The sequence below is a fragment of the Poecilia latipinna genome, unplaced genomic scaffold (genome assembly GCF_001443285.1).
Source record: "Poecilia latipinna isolate Pla-1442-1.1 unplaced genomic scaffold, P_latipinna-1.0 Scaffold835, whole genome shotgun sequence".
Taxonomy (NCBI): Eukaryota; Metazoa; Chordata; class Actinopteri; order Cyprinodontiformes; family Poeciliidae; genus Poecilia; species Poecilia latipinna.
In genome coordinates this window covers 93,154-112,579 of record NW_015113451.1, presented here as the reverse complement: position 1 = coordinate 112,579, position 19,426 = coordinate 93,154, and the positions used below count along the sequence as shown (strand labels likewise).

Here is a 19,426-nt window from a genome sequence, read left to right as displayed (position 1 = left end):
AAATTGACGCTTGGAAATGTGAGTCTATAAAAGTACAACATTTTGAGATAAAATCCCTGAATACCAAGAAACGAACATGAAATTCACTGATTGACCTAAAAGCCAATCAGAATCAGCCATCATAAACACTTAGAACCAATCACTGCAAACACAAGACTTCACGTCTCCAGTGAGCTTTGAACTGGAAGCCAAATTTATGGGAACTTGAAGGAGGAAAGCTGAGAGAGTGGATTTATCTGCTGTTGCCATGCGTAGTCACTCAGTAATATAAAACAGTGATTTAGAGCTTCTGATGTTTATTAAAAACTAAAAATACTTTCTTGCTTTGTGTGGGGTGTAATCTCGATTGTTTCTGTGTTTTATTATTGTTGTTTAATAAAGCATGGTGTAAAAGGAGCTAAATAAAACGGCGGCGGTGGCCAGCAGGCTGCAGTAAACCCTATCACACCAGAACAGATGAATCTCCATGCCACCTACACTGACCTGTCTGCACCTCCAACACAACCTCACACTGTGAATCTTTCAACCTGAATCCTGTTCTTCAGGAAAGGAGGATTATATCACCTCATTTCTGAATTCTCTACATAAGTACATGTAGCTGTGGAGGATATTGACATCCTCTGTTTCTTCTAGTTCTGTGCTGTAGCTTTGCTTTGCTGACTGAATCTTGTGTGACCGCGAGCTTTCAAACATCACACCAAACAAAAGCATTGCCCTCCAGCCCAAACACCTCTTCCCTGACACCTTGACAAGTGGTCAGCCCTGCTTCCATTTTCCAGGCGCCTCCCCCACCCCACACGGAGACGACTGATTGACGAGGAAGAAAGACAACATGAGGTCTGCTCATAACCTGTCCCTGATTTAATAGACACTCTCTCTGGTTTTTCTGCCCTGCAGGTGCATCGGGCCGCGGCTCCAGGACTGCGTGGGAATGATGGACAGGTGAGTCGTCTTCTGGTGCATTTTGGGAAGCGGGGACCAGGGGGGAGACCACCGTCAGGTTCTGCCAGAACTCGTTAAAGTTCCTGTTAAAACCCGCTTCTCTAGATGCTCATTAACAAGAGGCTGATGTGACCCAGAATTTTTGTGTGTGTGTGTGTGTGTGTGTGTGTGTGTTTGAACCAAACTTGTGGTCCAGTTAGGAAGTAGATGTCTTTCTGCATTTTCAAAACAAGCTTTTCTTTGAATAACAGTCCTTCCACAAGTGTTGTCTCCTAAATCTGATCATTTCTCACAATTTGAAATATGACCTCCAACTAGAGACATACTGTATACTGACATAGATCACCTCTCCAGTTGTAGTAATAATGCTGATAGTTTGGATTATCCAATACAATGAAGACGGAATATTAACTTCTTCCAAAACACCTCCAGACTTCTGCTTTACAGTTTTTATGGATCTTCTTAAAAATGCGGGTTGCCTAATGTAACATAGTTTTGCATAAGTTGGAATTAAATGTCTGTATCCATAAATCCATTTAAGAAACAGCCTGAATGGAGACAGTAAAGGGTTAATATTATATAGTATTAAGTTGAAACTGATAGTTGTGTGACCACTATCATGAACAACAGCGAATACATTTATTTAAAGAGCTACATACCAAAAGAAAACATATTACCTTTGTGGTATTGTTGTAGTAACATTAATGCTAATCTTATAGCAAAGCAAATCAAGTTTTTTCTTTAGCCCATTAGCATTTTTGCTAACTTTGAGTTCTCTTAGCCGCATCTAGTTTCCCCAAAGTGAATTTTTCCAGATAAATTCTACAGCGCTAATTTTACTTGGCTTATTTCTATATTTTCAGAATAAAGTTTGACATCTGAGTTGAAGTTTAGGTTGTCGACCGCTAAGATGTTTTCAAATAGCTAAATGTTTACATGCATGCTTTTATTTTGAAGTGGGTGAAGATTGTTGACGCAGCAGTTCTGTTAATACGTAGGCAACAAACAAACAAATGAGGAATACAAAACAATTAATTAAGCAGATATATGCAAAAATGTATTAATTGTTCTGAGAACCTCTTCATGTTTTCCTCTTGACACATGGTGGTTAGTGTTTTAGCATTAGCTTCTGCTAAATACCATGCTGATGTAGTGCATGATTAGTGCTTTAGAGTTAGCCCTGCTAACTTTTACATTTTGCTACATTGACATAAATGAAAACACTGCTATTGTCAAAAATAAATCGGTAACAGCTGAAGTAATTTAAGGCATTATGTGAGATTGATTGAAATATGTAAATCCCTTCCAGGAGGCCATGAGCCAGTCATGAATACAGAAAGCAGGAGTCAGACCGTTGAACTGTTTCCTGAGGTTGATTTTATGGCGACTCTTTTCTCTGAGTTCCTCCAATGCCATCATCCCCTCTGTCTCATCCGCTGACCCCGTGTCACTCTTCCTGCTGTAAACCATTTCCTCCTAATTTAAGGAGTCTGTTCTCTCATCCAGCGCTGCCTCAACCTGTTATTCGTCTCGACGCCAGCTCAGGTTGTTTTCTCTCCGAAATCCTTTCCACTCTTCCGTTTCTTCCCTCTTAGATTTTACAGACAATTTTGCGTTTTGGAAAATTCTCCTTTGATTGATTTCAATTGATTTCAATTCCCTCAAACTTCAGCATTACTATTCAGCACATCGCTGCGTCTGTGTAATTTTGTCCAAACTCAGAGCCTCTTTCTAAATTTCAGGCTCCACCTTCCTTAAGTCTGTCACAATCGACGAGGCGCATGCGGCTGCACCTTGCTCCGCCGTACCAAAGCAGGACCCCGGTCTTCCATTAGCTGCTAATGGCTTTTACAGCTGATAGACTTTTGAACTTCAAGTATCAAAGCAGGGAAAGTTCTGGCATCGGAAAGGGGTGAATGTGGAGCAAACAGGAGGAAGCGAAGGGGAATCACCGGGACAAAGAGTAATATAAGGGTGGAAATTAATGGTAGCTTAACAGTATCTACAAGTGCAGTTGCTATATAAATGGCAAACGCATTAGCGGTGTCATTAGGGATGAGAGAGAGCTTTTAGCACCCAACCTTTTACTCTTCCCTACAGCTGGTTCTTCCTCGGATGGTGGGAAAGCATTTTGAGAAGGAAAGGTATTTTTGATTACTGAATTATTAGAATGTTTCTCTCTCCCTCTCTGAGGGAAAGAAAAATGACTGAAGTTTAAGTTTTAACTCTCAACATTTCCTGGTATTGATTAAGTCGTGAAGAGGGGTAGGCCGGGGTAATAAAAGCTGCACCTCCTCCGCGGACGAAGGAATAAGAAACACACAGCATCAAACACCTTTTGGTGACCTGTGGAAATGGAAGAAGCCCTCTGTTTGGCCTCAGTGTGTGTCGCCAAATCATAAGAGTTTTTCAGGTGTCTTACAGTTTAAATGGTGAGAATATGTAAGATTTTCTTTCACCTTTATAAAGTCTGGACTCAAAGACAAATGGCAAAAACTGTTCATCTTTATTTTAACAGGAAACATTTAGTCTGATTTACTGTTAAGCAATAATAATTTATATAGTTTTCTGCTAGGGACAGTATGTAAACCAGGAGTTTGCATGCACTATGTAGTGCATGCAAGCTTCTATTGCACTATTGATTTTTTTTTTTTCACACACTTTGATGTGAAATCAGAATAAATTTTTCCTGTTTTAGGTCAATTATGGTCATCAAAATTTGTTCAGTTTGCTATTTTTAAATTAATATTTTTTTATTTGTTCAAAATAAAAAGTTTAATTACACTTCATTAATAATTGGTACCATTGCCCTAAAACTATATGACTTTGATCAAATGTTTTGGATTTATCTACAAGCTTCTCACCATAGTGATAGAACTGAATCTTGAAGCTCAGTTGTCTATTGTAGGATATATCAGTAATTATTAAAAAAAAAAAAGTTTCAAAGGTTTTATGAGGCTTGAAAATAAATAACCTTGTCTACACTTTCCCAGACACAACCAAAGATGAAAAGAAACTGAAAACAACTAATAGAACAGCTTGTGGAGTTGTTTGTTTTAAGACGTTTGTAGGCAAAAACTGGACAAAATAAAACCAAAACATAAGATTAAAAAGTCCTTTTCAAATACGTTTCTTTTCTCTGAAACATCAGATTGAATGCACATTAACTGATAAACTACAGTCAAAAAGCAAACTACTCAGGGAGTCTTTTTGATTTAGGCTGAGAATCAAAGGAGGCGTACGTTTGGTCCAGGATCCTGTGAACCCGAATCCGTCTGCAGGCGGAACAAACCCGACCGTCACAACCGGATCTGAAGGACTTTTTGCTGCTGTTTACAAGCTGGTGGATTCTTGCCATAGGGCTATGTTGCCTTAGCTTTCCCTTTATGCTCCATTTGCTTTTTTTGTTTTTAATCTTTGTTTGAATCCTTAAAAGACTAAAAGGAAAAATATTAAATTCACTTTAAATATTAATGGCGTGTTTGTAAGGCCTTTGGGGAATTGGCTTTTCAGCACAAAACAATTTCTCAACAAGTTTCTAACAAGACGCACAAAAAAAACCCTTTGAATCTCCATGAGAATCTAATTCTAAATGATTCGCTTGCAGAGTTAAATAGAGTAGGAAGTATTTCTAAATCAGAAATTAGCACAACAAAGAGCAGAAACATGTTTTGGACTCTGACTTGTTCCTGCTTCTCAAACAAACAGCACTGACAGAAACAGAAATTTAGATTTGGGTCTTTATCCGCAGAATAAGTTGACCCTAGTTGAACTTCATTTGAATATGTCTGACTGCTTCAACAGTTTTTACTGTTCTCTTTCCAGGACGCCGCTGATAGCAGCTGGTATCATTGGTGGGCTGTTCATCATCGTCATCCTGGCGCTCAGCGTGGCCGTTTACGTTCGACGCAAAAGCATCAAGAAGAAGAGAGCCTTGAGACGCTTCCTAGAGACAGAGGTAAGAGCTGAGTCTGTCTCTGCTGCATCGTTTTCTCTTTCTGTCATCATTTCTTTTCCAAGCCTGTGGAGGGGTTAAAACTTGTCAATATTTTGGAGCTACAATGGATTCAAGATTTTTTTTTTTGTAGAGCATATCTGTAATACTCAAAGGAGATTGCTGAAATATAATCGTTCAATGCTATTTGGCACACTATTTTTCATGTACGCGATTGGCTCTACACCCAAAATAACTGCCCATCATGTGTTGAAATAAAGCTCAAGTTTTGTTACTAGCTAGCTTCGACTGTACTGGGGCATATCTGACATTGTAAGAGATCTCTGGATGAAATTTATATCCCAAACCAGAAACACAATACTAAGACAATGTATCCGTATTAGTCAACATAGAGTTAGAAATGGGAAAAACACTTGCCAGAATCTGCCACTAAAATGTCAAAAACAACAAGAAAACTAATGAAATTGAGCTGTTTTGTTCTGCTGAGTTTCAAAGTCTGGTGGAAAGTTTTAGCTTCAGATTGATTTGGAAACCTGGGAAGGGAAACGTTAGCATTCCAGCAGCATCCTAATGGAAAACCACGTCACATGTCAGGAACTTCTCACATACTAAACACATCCCCTTGTTCTCTAAAAGCAGGCGAAAAATCTAAAGCTAACAATGCATTATTAAAACTCCCAAGTTTTAATAAGGCAAAAACAAGCTGCTGTTTGGCCAAATCTAAACATTTAGTTTTATTTTTAGGTTGGATGTTTGTTTCTTTTTAATTGGGGGCCCTTCTGGCCTTTTTCCCACTAACATAAGCAGACCTTCAGACGTCCAACCTTGAGCAGGTGCTTATCCAAACTGTGTGAGCGTAGGAGTTTTTTTTTTTTTTTTTTAAATTATGCATGTCTGCCATTGCCCATCGATCTGGCCTTGAAGAGGGTTCATTTCTTGGAAGCCTCAGGCGGGCGGAGTGGACTTTATATTCACAGGAGAGAGCCAAAGATGGCCGTGCCAGGGATTGTGGAGCTAGCGTGTGTGGCTCGCGAGGCTTTCTTCCTCTTGTGTCGCGTGGAGCCCCAGCAGTTATGTCATCAGTGTCATCGCTGCGGCCCAGTCGGGGCAGGCTGCCTGTCGGTCTGCATTAGTGTAATTTACAGGTAGAAGGCGCAGCGTTATAGACAGCTGTCAGGCCGGAGACGCGGGAGGGCGACCGCGGGGCACTTCCTGCCTCATCCCGGCCGTACGCATCCATCTTAATCAGCTCGGCTGTGTTCCGACAACAGCTTGACCTCGAGGGGAAGTGGATCTGCTAATGCACTGTCACGGAGAAGGAGGAGCTGGGAAGGTGCTGGCCGACGGGGATTCCTTTTGCTCCTTTTGCATCTTTCTCCCTTCATCTCATCCTGAAACTGATTTAGATTTCCAAAGCACGGGCGGCCGCGCCGCTGTCCTCCCAGGATGCCTAATTGTGGTGTAAAAGCAATTAGGCCCAATCAAATCCTAAAAGCTCTAGGTAGGTCGGCCTCGGGGTCGTATTCCAGGTTTAATCATCTTGACGGCATCCATTCAGACACATTAGTATATAAATCCTTAATGTGTCCGGTCACTATTCATGGGTCACGCCAATAGGAGCATTAAGAGAACAGGGAGGAAGGAGAGTTGTGCCTGAAAGTGACCTGTCAGAGTTGTAGCCTGCAGCAAAACGAAGTAATAATCTGTTCCAGTCGTCTCAGCAGGAGGAAAAGTCCAGAAAGATCTGGTTTTTTGCTCATTTTCATTGAATCAAACCTGCAAAGGATTCATTCCACTAGAACCTTTTCACATTTTGTCACATTATAAACACAAATCTCAACATCAGCGTTGAGCGCTGTGCACTGATAGCAAAGCTAATTGTTTTGCTTCGAGCTTTAGCATTTTTGTTAACTTTGGATCCGTTTAGCACACCTAGCTTATGTTTGCGGCTATATTCTAAAGCGCTAAATTAATTGGTTGATTTGTAAACATTTCTGTTGAATATAGTTCAGCATCTGTGTTGAAGCTTTGGTCATCTCTTGTTAAAATTTCTTCAAGTAGTTAGACATTCATGCTCTTATTATGAAGTGGGCGAAGACAACGCAGCAGCTCCATGTCCCCTCCTTCTTTTAAAATAACTTTATTTAAAACTTACAGGAACAAACTAAAAAATAGACAGTTGTGGAGAAAAAGACACAAATTTAACTAGAATATCTAAAATTATGTAAAAATTAAATTTGAACCCAAGGTTTGTAGTTTTTCATGGGCAGATAGCGGTTAACTTGAAATTAGCTCATTAGCTTTAGCTTCCACTAGACTAATTGTTATGTTGGCATAGTGCTTTAGCATTAGCAGAATTAATGTTTATGATTAGTTCATCAGGGTTAGCTCAGTAAGCTTCTCGGTTAGCGGTGCTCACCACTGCTCACTGTGTTCAGCTGGATTTTTGTGAAATGAAAGAAAAATGTTGTGTGTTTTCCAAAGGTTCTTATGAATGAAAAATTTTAAAAAGTGTGTAATATCCTTATTTATGAAGCAAAGTTTCATTTTTTAGCCAACATGCAAAATACTGTGTGGCAGAAAAACGTATCAGTTTATCATAAATAAAATAATGTGAGAACCTCATTTTGACCTCCTGTCGTCTGATATGAAAGTGACAAACAGAGAATTGAGGAATGTGTCCCAAACACCCAGCAGCGGTGGCTGCAGCCAGCGGTTGTTCTCGGAAGTAAAAAGTGTCTGTAATATATGAAATAATGCCACACTTTTCAATTTCTGAAACCGTTTATCATTTTCCTTCCAGCTCATGTCTGCGTACTGCTTGGTGTTGGCCTATCACATTGAGCTCTCAATAAAGCACTGATGTTTTGCAGCTATAATGTGGCTAAATGTGTGGGAATTAAAGCGGTTTCTTTCTGAAAGGACTCTCGGCAAGTGAGTCGTGAAGAAGCGCAGCCTGTGTCAGACTTTCCCGCGGCTCTTCTTTCAGCCTGACGAAGCTCGGTGCTCGGCACGGCTGGCGGACGTGGGCTCTCTATTCAGACGGATAATAGAGCTGACTCGGTGCCGGCGAATGGAGATCAAGCTTGTCTGGATGAGGGATTTTGGTGCGACGAAGGCTCAGGGACTCCCCCCCTCCACCTCCCCTCCTTGTCTGCCGCAGCTGTTTGAAAGAGAGAGCTCACCTCTTGTGTCAGACCGGGAAGAGATGCCTCCAGTTGTGCGCTGTCAGAATGCGATCTGAGCACTCAGCCATTATTTCCATATCAAGGACACGTGCGAAGGCTGTCTCAGTGTTGACTTGCAAAACACACTCCTAAAACCTCTCTTTATTGTTTTTTTTTCCTTCTCCCTTTTTTGTTCTCTCTCTTTTTTTCTGTTTCTCACCTCGGAATAGAGAGAAATCTGAGCCCCACATGAAAACGCCTCATTCTGTTGTGTCTTTGTAAGGAAGGCCTCCTGAAAACAAATTGCTTTTCTCCCTGGAAAGAACGCGGCAAACAGCCGCCTCGCCTCGCCGCTGCGAGCTTTAAACTTTGACCCCCATACAATGAAGCGGGACTAATGCGCTCAGAATCGCCCTCTCCTTATTTCCTCAAGGTCCTCCTCCTCCTCTTTAGCTGCTTTGTGTTCAGACTGGGGATGTGGACAGCTCCAGCACTGCTTACACGAATTCCCAATGTTTAGGGATAATGGACAGGATCCTGTTGACCGGCTGTTTGCTGGGCAGTGTCCTCCATCTGGAGTCTTACTAAATAGTAAATAGACTTCCAGCCAGATGCAGATCAGTCGCTAAAGTTTGGAGTGTGAACCTAAAACTCACAAGACGACAAGAGACACATGTTGTTTCTGTTGATTTCTTTTAACTCTTCAGACCTCAGGAGAGGGTTTTCAACTAAGCATGGCCCCAGTTGGTATTGATGCTGTGATCGTGATGTAGCTCACATCATTAGTTGTTTTAGTGTCTAAAAAGCTAGCAGTGCTTCCATGTTGTTTATTTCTGGTCTGTTCTTCTGTTGGTATTTATCATTACTACTGGGATCCCGAAATGTTGCCAAGCAAATGCTTAAAGAGTAGTTGGGGCAACTTCTACTGCAACTTCGTCAGACGAAGCCATGCCGACCATAACTGGCTAGTTCTCACAAGTTAGCAGTCTTCTTATATGACGAGATCCTGTCACACCCCAACCGGGGGCAGATCGGTGTGTGACAGGAGGAAGCTGACATTGAACCGACGAGCTTCCGATTGCAAGACAGCTACCCACTGAGCCACAGTCACCCCGCTGCCACATGGGAAATGACGTTTCTCCTTTTCCATTCATTTACTAGGGAACTTCAGTGCAGCGATGATTGCTTGTCCTCTTCCAGCCAAACAACCAGCGACGTTTGTCCGTGTGAAAATTTGAAAGTGCACAAGCAGGCTAGAGCGACACAAGAAAGGGGATAAATGTTGAACTTTTGTCACTCTCCATTGCTATTACCAACCTACTCAGAGGGAGAACATTTTACCTTGAAGACAAACAAAACAAACCAAGAAGATTACTGGCATTCCCCTGAAAGTTGAAGACTTCTAAAGCTTCAGTTGTCTTGGCCTTGTTGTCTATGTTTTCATGGGGTTGGGAGGCGGTGGGGATATTATGTCATGAGGATCCACATTTGTCCCTGAAGAAGCAGACTAGTCAAAGCTAGAAAATCAAGTCAGAAGCTACTAGCTCACTGTACTAGTTAGCTACAGAATATAACTTTGATTGTATCTTTCTTTCTAGTTCTCTCTTTGTCTTGTTGCTCCGCCCTTTGGCTCATTTATACACAAATGCCCAACTCTAGTTCTTCAGTCATTACACAAACAGTGCAGTGGAGACTTTTACTCATCCATACCACAGTCTTGATCTGAAAAACCAAAATCTGAAATGTATTGGTACAAATTACTTAGCATATCTGTACAACCCCAATAAATATGCTGGTTTATATATAGAATACAGAGTTATGCTCATCAGTGTTACATGTATAATTATTGACATACAGCATATAAAAAACAAGATGTGGAGGTGAACTCGAGACCTCACAATTAGACTTATGCCAGCTGAGTGACACAGTCGATGACGCACAACAAATATATGAATCTGCCTTTTTTTCATGTTCTTGCTGTTTTTTGCTGTCATTTTGATTCACTCGGGAGGCTTAGCAAAATGGAATTGACAACAAAATTTGTGCGGCTCGGCTTTAGACACATCCTGCCAGCATTACGTCGAATGTGTGTTAAGAGGGTGACTCAGTGAGTTCACTTGAAAGGTGCAGCGAGGTGCCGTCGCTCTACCGGAGCATAGTAGCTGTGATTGGATGACATGACTCATGCTGAACAACAGACGTTTTGCTTTTGTGAAAACAAAACTAAAATAAAACAAAGAAAGTGTCTGGATGTTTTGATGAACAGTTGCATTGCTTCCACTCAGCTGTGTTGTAAAAATATGCAAATTGACTTTATATTTACCGTTATTCTTACAATTTGTAGCTTTCATTTCAAACAGAAACTGCCATTTATCACACTGTTTCTTTTTTGTTATGAATTAATTTCCTTGCGACATACAATATTAAAATTTACATTATATATTCATATCTATATGTAAAGCCATAAAGATAAAATGCGATATGTCATCAATCAGGATATAAAGGAATAAATGTGACATATTAGACTTTTCTGGTTCAAAAACAATCCCATAACTTTTCAGCAACTTTTCTAACTTCCTGCTGGGGTTTGCTGTGCATTAGTGCTAAAGCTAGCTTGCACATAAACAAATGAAAATTCCTTTTCAGCCGAGTTATTTGAATATTTTTATGCTCTGAAGCATTTCTGTTAGCATCTCTGTCTATGGGCAGATACAGTGTTATATAAGTCCAATTCATTTTAGCCTGATTATTAAAAGTATCATTGCTGGAACATCATTTAATAATCGGTTTAGTAAATACAGCTGTGTTTGAATGATTTTCCTAAATAGTAGTTTTATTCCAAACGGATCATAACTAATATTATTCTCTGCTCTTAGCTGCTGGCTAAAAGGTTTCTCCGTGACAAAGCTGCTTCACTTCAGTGTGTTTCAATTACAAAGCATGACAACGGCAGCATTTCTGAGCGGCTAATGTGAACATTAGAGCGTCCACCCGAGGGGCTTTCAGAGCAACTTGATGTTTGAAGACACTGTTTACTTTTCCTGCGCTCGGTAATTCTGGGAATGTATTCTGGCTGGAGGCTCGAACGCGGCGCTTATTTGTCCAATGAAGCGTCTGCGTCCTGTCCGCGGCGCCACCAGTGCAGCTCATTTGGCGGCGGCACTGTGCGTTATTAGCTGGTAAATAAAGTGGCGTGGCGAGAGCACGGGCGAGAGCGAACTCAAGAGAGTTTTACTGGCCTTGAGTCTGTATTGTATTTAATAGAGCTCTCCTCTCAGTCCAGTCCAGCCTTGTCCTAATGAAACAATAACAGCTACAGCCTGTCACCATCTGCTCTTATTACCGCCCCCCCCGTAACCTCCCTCAGTCTCATCTCTTCCTGTCAGAGCCCCTCCATCACTTTCCACCTTCAGCTGCTCTTGTTTTCATTGCAGCCGTGCAAAAAATGTACACAAACACACAGATGACGATCATTCGCTTTGCTGAAGCAGCCTCATATGATGATGCAAGGAATATAAGAAATACAGGTAACACTTTATTTGAAGGGGTGACATGACACTGTAATAAACATGACATAACACCTGTTATGAACACGGAGTCTTCATGAATATTTGACTGTTGACATGAAGTGGCTTTCGGTAAAAAAAAGTTGCATTAAAAGTCCATTTAAAGTGTCAACTTTGCGTTATTTGGCAAGTAATAATGAAGTTACATTAAAACTTGCATCTAATTAAACAAATAGCTAAGAGAAAACAAATGGCATAATGGATGGTGATGCTGCAGGCAGAAAGGATCTCCAGCAGTAGTCAGTATTGCAACGACTCTAAGGAGGCCTCTGACTGAAGACTGTATTACAGTCTCATTAGCATCATGACATGCTAACACCTCAGTATCTGGGCAGCAGAAATTATATTCCACACTAAAAAGTCCTGATGACATCATCAGCTGCTAGCTAGCTAGCTCTGCTAATCCACTTCCTTTGGTCTTTAAATCTCTGCCTGGTGATATAATTTGGTCCTCCACTAACTCCTCTGGAATTTGGGGGTCAAAGTTCACATATTGGAGCATCTGAGATGCTAATCGGCTGCCTCCTGATGAAAAAAAAAAAAATCAGCTTGTTGCCGCGGATGCACATCATAGTTGTCTGAAAGTAAAAAGAGTAAGAGCAAACAAGTTCCAGACTAACAGCAACCAGAACCAGAGGGAATATTTGTCTGAAAAGGCAAAATCGTAAACTTTGTAAAATCAAACTGCAACTTTATGCAACCTTTAGCTGCTTATTCCCTCCATACAGATCAATGCTAAACAAACATTCAGCTGCATAAACATTCGTCTGCATGAATATGGAAGACGACCATGATTAGAATTAGATTTAGGTTAGTAAAAACTTATATTCATATAAGCCTAACAAATTCTTTATATTAACCAGTCTACACACACGCGCACACACACTACCGCTGATACAATATGCATGCATAGATAACATCTAATCTGCATTGAAATGCACTCTATATTGCTTATGTTTGCATTCCAATGAGAATGAACTTTGGTTCAACCGTTGACATTTTAAAGATTTAAATATATTTTTATATTTTATCAACAAGCAGTGAGAGTTTCTCCAGTTGGTCCGGCCGTAGCTCCTCTGCTTTCTGAATATCCTTCAACGTTTTCCTTTGGACCAGACGGCGCACCAACCAACATATTTTAACATTTCATATTTAGACATCAAAAAACCAGCCGCCTCTTTTAGGGAGACCGTTTGGGGTTCAGTGTTGTTGCAGATATTTTTAGGAAACGCTGTCAGGTTCATATTTATGACTGCCATTTCGTTTATCCTCTACTTGTCTATTTGTCTCCGTTTTTCAAAGTCTGGTTCAGAAACTGGGTGAAAGAACAGAATCAAATGAATTGTATTTGATCTATCTGCTGCTCTGTTTTTTACTTGGCTTGTTTGGGAGGGGAAATGAATTGATTTGATCTTGATCTGAAATTGAAGTTGATCACTTGAATCAATTTTTAAAATAAAATTCTAGACAACTGAATTGAATCTGATAAAACATTCAGTTCGATTAAGTAAAACTGATAATAAAATGAAAACTTTGAGAATTGAAGCTAAATTGTGATTTCATTGAATTCATATCAAAATAAAATCTGACTTGAAAAAAAGTTTTTATTGATGAACATTGAAGATAATATTAAAATTAAATTGTATTTAATTGTAAATTCACATTAAACTTGGATTAAATGTAACTGAACCGAGGTGCCACGCTGCTAAACGCAAAACGAAAACTTTTAAAGACGAAATTCAGTTCCTCATATTGAAAATATAGAGAAAACAAGCTTTTGCATAAGATGCAAGATATAACAATTTATTAAAATGCAGCATTTTCTTCATGATATACTTTATGGGCATTTCGCTGTATTTTTACTCCACTTCAAACTTAAATTGAATTGAATGAAAGTTCCAGTTTTACAGTAAATTCCAGACTCCAAACAGTATTCATGCTGACAAGAAAACAGGAGAAGAAGAACCCGGTGTTTATAGTGGAGGTGGTCAGGTTGAACAACTGAAGCCAGGTAATGCTTCAGCTCAGTAACTTGGTTGCCGTAGTAACGAACATCAAAATCTTCCATTTTTACAGTGTTCACTGTAAAACAGAATGGAATCATGTTCCAGTGACTCGTCTCACTGGTCCCACATGCTGCTTTGGGGCCTCCAGTGAATTTTGGCCGTAGTGGCGGCCATTAATCGCTGTATCATTGCGTCTCGGCCCGTAGCGCTGACGGGTCTGGACCGCTGAGTGCGCTGTGGTCGGGCCAAGCCGAGCGGCTGATCTATGGCCTCATTAGAATGTTGGATGGCTGCGGTCGGCTGGTGATTATGCTGCTGATGGAGCGCGGCCCAGCAGGGACTCGATAGGCTGATCGCTCATTAAGACGCGTATCGATCAGAGCCATTCACTCCCCGGGCCGCCGTGTGAACAGGTGTGCCGCGCTCTGGTGGTTCCGTGCTCCTCTTGCGCGGGGCGTTGGGCGGGGCGGAGCAGGCACCCTGTTAAAACCCCGACCGGAACGTTTTGGTGTGAGCACAGCTGCCGGGCTCCACAGACATTACATGATGCTGGCAGACGACACGAGGTGACTTTAAAATCTTTTATTCTGAAAATCCACCCTCTAAGCAGGGTACACCCATCCTCTACTGTACCCAACAGTGGCCGTTGCGACAAATTCATCAACTGAAACAAACTCTGCATCTTTATGCTGCGGAATTGCTCTTTGAGAGAAGAAAATGTGACTCTGACTCTTTCTTAGCCTTAACTCTACCTGTGTCTGGATAAAGAAATGACAAAGTGTAAAACGTGCCTGCTGCTCTGAGCAGGGCAGGTTTTCATTCATTATGTTTAATAGAGCAGAGCAGCCTCGACCTTCACTCAGTTCATGTGCTGAAAACGGTTCATTTTACAAGAACCAATCACTGAGGGGAAAAAAGTTAGCTCTTGTCTTAAAATGCATTTTTCTGCTCCGGTTCTTTGAATTTGAATATGACTGTTGGTTCCAGACAGGTGGGAGGATTTTAGGAGTCCTACCGCTGTAGGACCCCCTCTGTGTTCACAGGGACCACAACCACTACTCAACAGACAGAAAAACACTTCTAGATGCATATTTTCAATGTTCAAACACCAAATATACAAATATACATTAATATGCATCAAAACACACAGTGGAAACTGTCTTAGTAGATGCTAACGTCTTCTACAATACGACTTCGACTTTGGGGTTTCAGCCAATCAGAGCCAAGGAAAATGAATGGTGTTTACCGATTGGCTGCTTTGCAAACACCAGCCAGTAGTGTGTCAAGTAGCATTGCTCCAAAGTGTTTCAGCTGCATTTTCTTTTTTATAGTGTCAAAGAAATCTGCAAATAATTTGGAGTTAAGCTGCAGAGAAAAATTGCGACCTGGAGAGAAGAACCGTCTCCATGTCAACTTCTACTTCTGTTTGTTACAGTCCTGGGTAGCGTCAACATCTGTTATAGTTAGCTCGGATCATTTGCTCCAAATTAGATTGAGACACTCCTAGCTCAAGTTTTATCAAAGTTTTATCTTTTGCTACATTTTAAAAGTTTACTCAAAATTCACATGACCATCAATGGAAACCTGGCCAATGACAGCTTCTGTAAGGTTAGCTGCAGAACTGTGATTGGCTGAGCTGAGCTGAGGTGTTACTACTAGAATATAGAACCTGATCAGAAACTAATTGTGCCTGTTTGTCTTCATTGCTAAAGTAAGGAGTGTGTTGTGTGTGTGCGTGCGTGTGTGTGTGTGTTGTCCAGCTGGTGGAGCCCCTGACCCCCAGTGGCACCGCCCCCAACCAGGCTCAGCTGCGCATCCTGAAGGAGACAGAGCTGAAGAGGGTCAAGATCCTGGGCTCTGGAGCGTTTGGAACTGTCTATAAGGTCAGAGGTCATCCAGCTGCGTTTTGTTCCATCACGTGAGCTGATTTTTAAAACATTGACACAATGTGATGATGGATCTGAATTTGAACAACATTAAAATGTGAATATCTTAAGTACAGAATAATGGTGTATGTCAGGGTCATGGTGGTGTGTGTCACGTGTGTGTACCTGTGGACTAGTGGCTGCGACTTCATGGCTGCTGCTCGTCTGTTTCAGGGCATCTGGGTCCCGGAGGGCGAGACGGTGAAGATCCCCGTCGCCATAAAGATCCTGAGCGAGGCCACGGGTCCCAAGGCCAACGTGGAGTTCATGGACGTGAGTATTTCTGACTCCGGGTCGTCTCGGTTCAGCTGCCGGCAACTTCTCATGAGTCGGAGTCTGAGTCGGAGCTGGTAATAAAGAGAAACTCACGGCGGCGTACAGCCAGCATGCATTGAACAAGACTCTTATAAAAAAACAGCTCCTAGCTTATGAGATATAGCTTTATCGGAGTCCAGAGCAATGGAGGGAAGTGGAAGAAGGAAGTAAGCAGTGGAGTTTCTGTGAACTTCTCTGTCAGTGACGCTGGGTTTGACCTCTCAGGCTGTTTCGCTCAGATATAGTCACATTCAAGTTATTCGGAACCACAGAGACACCTTGATTCTCCTCTTTCTCAGTGATTCTATGTTGATTATTTTAGTGCTAATAAACTCGTTTGGACCAGGAGGCAACTCACTCTGATTGGTTCCTTTTCTAGACTTCAATTCATGAGCCTGTGGTTGATTTTTTTTTTTTTTTTGCTTTTTGGGACCGGGATAGGGTTAGGGTAATTCAAAAATAATTAGAGTATTTTTGAATTACATTGAATTCAACTGAACGATTGTTCAACATCTCTTCTTTAGTCTTGTCTGACTGACGGACAGATGCATATCTAAAAACATGAACATCTAATATGCTAACTGAATCCTGCAGAGACTTTGCTTGTTTTCCACTCTTGGGAAGATTAGCTAATGTTTAAAATGTTTTCTACTTGTGATGTTTCCAACGGTAACCAGATGAGCTTGAACTTGTTTGGAAACAGCGTTGTACGCTTCCCGAGTTGATGTGTGTCAAACACTTGCACCTCGACTGTCATCCTACCTCGGCGTTGTGCTGCGGATCAACAACCTGCCTGAACGCCAGCGTTTATAGAGCCGCTGATGAATCCCATGGAAGCAGCAAAAGGACACTGTTCAGCTGTTTTTGCCTGCTGCATCAGCTGTGATTCAGTCTCATCACCTTATCCAGATAATAGATCCATTAGTCGTCCTGAATGTCTCACTAAGAGGCTGTCTTGGTGACATTTAGGAGCTTAACAAAACACACTGAGTGTCCAGCCTCCTGAAAGCAAAGTGTGGCGAATTTGTTACGTGACAGCCATCGTTCGCCATCTGTTTGGAGGATTTTATGTAATTTTGACAAAAGACGAGATGCAGTTGCAAATATTCCCAAATAAATGTAATAATTTTTAAATAAAAAGGTCTGTAATAAGGTCATAAAAACAGTGCTTTAAATTACAGACTTATTTCAGTAAATCAATTCAAACAGTAGAAATGATGTAGATTTAGTCCAAAGGGTAAGCCACAGAAGGTCATTGCTAAAGAAGCTGGCTGCTCCCACTTTGCTCCATCCAAGCATATTAAATGGAAAGTTGAGTGGAAGGAAAAAGTATCAGAAAACAGGTTCCAAACATGAATGAATGTGTAGCTAACTGAAACCCAAATTCACCTTTTCTCTAAATTAAAAAAATGAGTGAAAAGTTCAGTGGAAGGAAACACTGTAGCCTTCTTTGTATGAAATGGCACTTGTCTGAGACACCTTAGAGACAAAGCAGAGACCCCGGGCTTTGATTGGATTAAAGCTTGGGCTGAACAACAGCAACAAGTTGTGATGCCAACTTCTGTTTATTTATTCACCTTTTGAACTTAAATATTGAAATACATCAACTTTTCAACAGTATTTCTATATATAGATGCCCCAGTATCTGTGCTCTCTCTTATTGTTCCTATTTAACCTTTTTTTCCCCCCAGTTTTTCTTATCCCAGCATCTTTCCTCCTTCCTCTGTTTCCTTCTCCCAGGAGGTGGGGGTGTGTCTGTGTGTGTGAGGGCGTGGGGGCGGATCTGTCCATCCAGAGCCAATATGCTCTGTCTGTTGGCTTGTTAAACAGCAATCTAAAGGCAGGCTCACGCTTCGCCACTGAGAAACTGGCCACTGGAGTGCCGGCTCCAAGGCACACTCAGAAAATCCACAAAAACGCGCGCTCACACACACATGCGTATGCAAAGAGCAGATTCTTCACAGAATGAAGCCTCAGCAGGGTTTGGATGAGAAGAATGTGGGGCGATTCGCTTGTGTTGGCAAATATGAATCAGAGCTGATTATTTGATATGTGAAATCTGTTCATTTAGAATGCCCCATGCATGCACTTGCTGAAACATGCACCAGTTTTGCAAAACTCTGCAAGTCTATCATTCACCGTATGTGGCCAAAGTGCATGTGTTTGTGTGTGTGTGCGCGCGTTTGAGGGGAAGCAAGCAAGGGAGCAGGACGGTGAAAGTCAGGTCGGCTGGCAGTAATGGAGGTCAGTGCTCAGGGAGATGAGAGAGAAACCAAAACACACACAGTCACAAAATGTCACACACACTTGCAGGAGTCCTCAAACGTTTGCCCGGAGCGTACAGAAGGTTTAGCCGGACATAGTTTATGACTCCAGGGCCTCTTGGGATGTCAACGGAAGAATTAAAGCCTTCAGATTCCCTTTTATCTTCCTCTGTTGAGCTGATGCCTGACTCACAGAGTGGAATTGTTAGTGTAAAGCGTTTTAGTTGTCAGCATAAAGCTTGTAATCATCAGCATAGAGCGTGTAGCCATCTGCATAAGGCATGGAGTCGTTGGTGTAAAGCATGTAGTCGTCGCCATAAAGAGTGTAGTCGTCTTCGTAAATCATGTAGATGTCTGCATAAAGTATGGAGTAGTCCGCTTAAAGATTTGAGTCGTTGGTATAAAGTACTGATGACTACACTGATGTAGTCATCGGTGTAAAGCGCGAAGTTTTCAGTGTAAAGTGTAAAGTTATCTCAGTAAAATGTGTAGTCTGCTGTTGTCGGTGTAAAGCATGTAGTTGCTTTAAATCATGTCCTCAGCATATGTGGTTTTTGGCGTAAAACATATAGGTGTCAGCTTAAAGACTGTAGTCATTGGTATATAGATTGTAGTTGTCAGGGTAAAGTGTGGAGTCAACTTAAGGCATGGGTCATCGGCATAAAGCGAGTCATCAGCCGTGGATGTCATGACACTACTTTGAACAGGAAGCCTCTAATGTTGCCATAAACTTCTTTATACAGCCTGTGCCTCCTTCTCCTGCTTAGTTTTAATCTACTCCACTCTCCTTCTAACATTAATTTTCTGAATATAAATTTTCAGAGGGACCTCATGTATGTGTCCGTTGTCCTGAGGGCCAAGCCCGCATACACCTCTCCTTGACCACTTGCCATATGCAAAGAAAGCTAGTGTGAGTCCTTGAGCGTAGCAGAGAGCTGCTGAGGGACTGCGCCTCCATGCTTGAATCTAAGCAGGAGAGTCAGAGAGGCGAAGGGAGATGAGAACGACCGAACAGAGTGCTTTCCACCGACCACTGCAATCGCAGCTTCTGCCACAAGTACCCATCCTCGCAATCATAACACTTCATCACCGCCACGCGTCCTTCTGCTTTGCAGCTCCGCAATAACAATTACCCAACACTGAACCCCAACTGTTCAAACCTCTACGTCCATCTGCTGTTGAAAGGGAGGGAAAGAGGGGAGGAAGAAGAGGGGTGCAGGGGGGTCTGGGTGGGAAAACACATTTGCACAAGACATGAAACAAGAGTGAAGGAGATGAGACAGAAC

At 41.7% G+C, this 19,426-nt stretch overlaps 1 protein-coding gene across 2 annotated transcripts in view; it reads left to right on the top strand.

Annotated features, from left to right (window-relative positions):
• The window catches only part of LOC106956630 (receptor tyrosine-protein kinase erbB-4-like), a 137,627-nt gene that overhangs the window by 76,699 nt on the left and 41,502 nt on the right, over positions 1 to 19,426 (top strand). For both annotated transcript variants that reach the window (XM_015047590.1, XM_015047589.1), the window contains exons 15-18: positions 898 to 942; positions 4,768 to 4,900; positions 15,397 to 15,519; positions 15,736 to 15,834. In XM_015047590.1, coding sequence (XP_014903076.1) covers positions 898 to 942; positions 4,768 to 4,900; positions 15,397 to 15,519; positions 15,736 to 15,834 — 400 coding nt within the window. The remainder of the gene's footprint in view (positions 1 to 897; positions 943 to 4,767; positions 4,901 to 15,396; positions 15,520 to 15,735; positions 15,835 to 19,426) is intronic.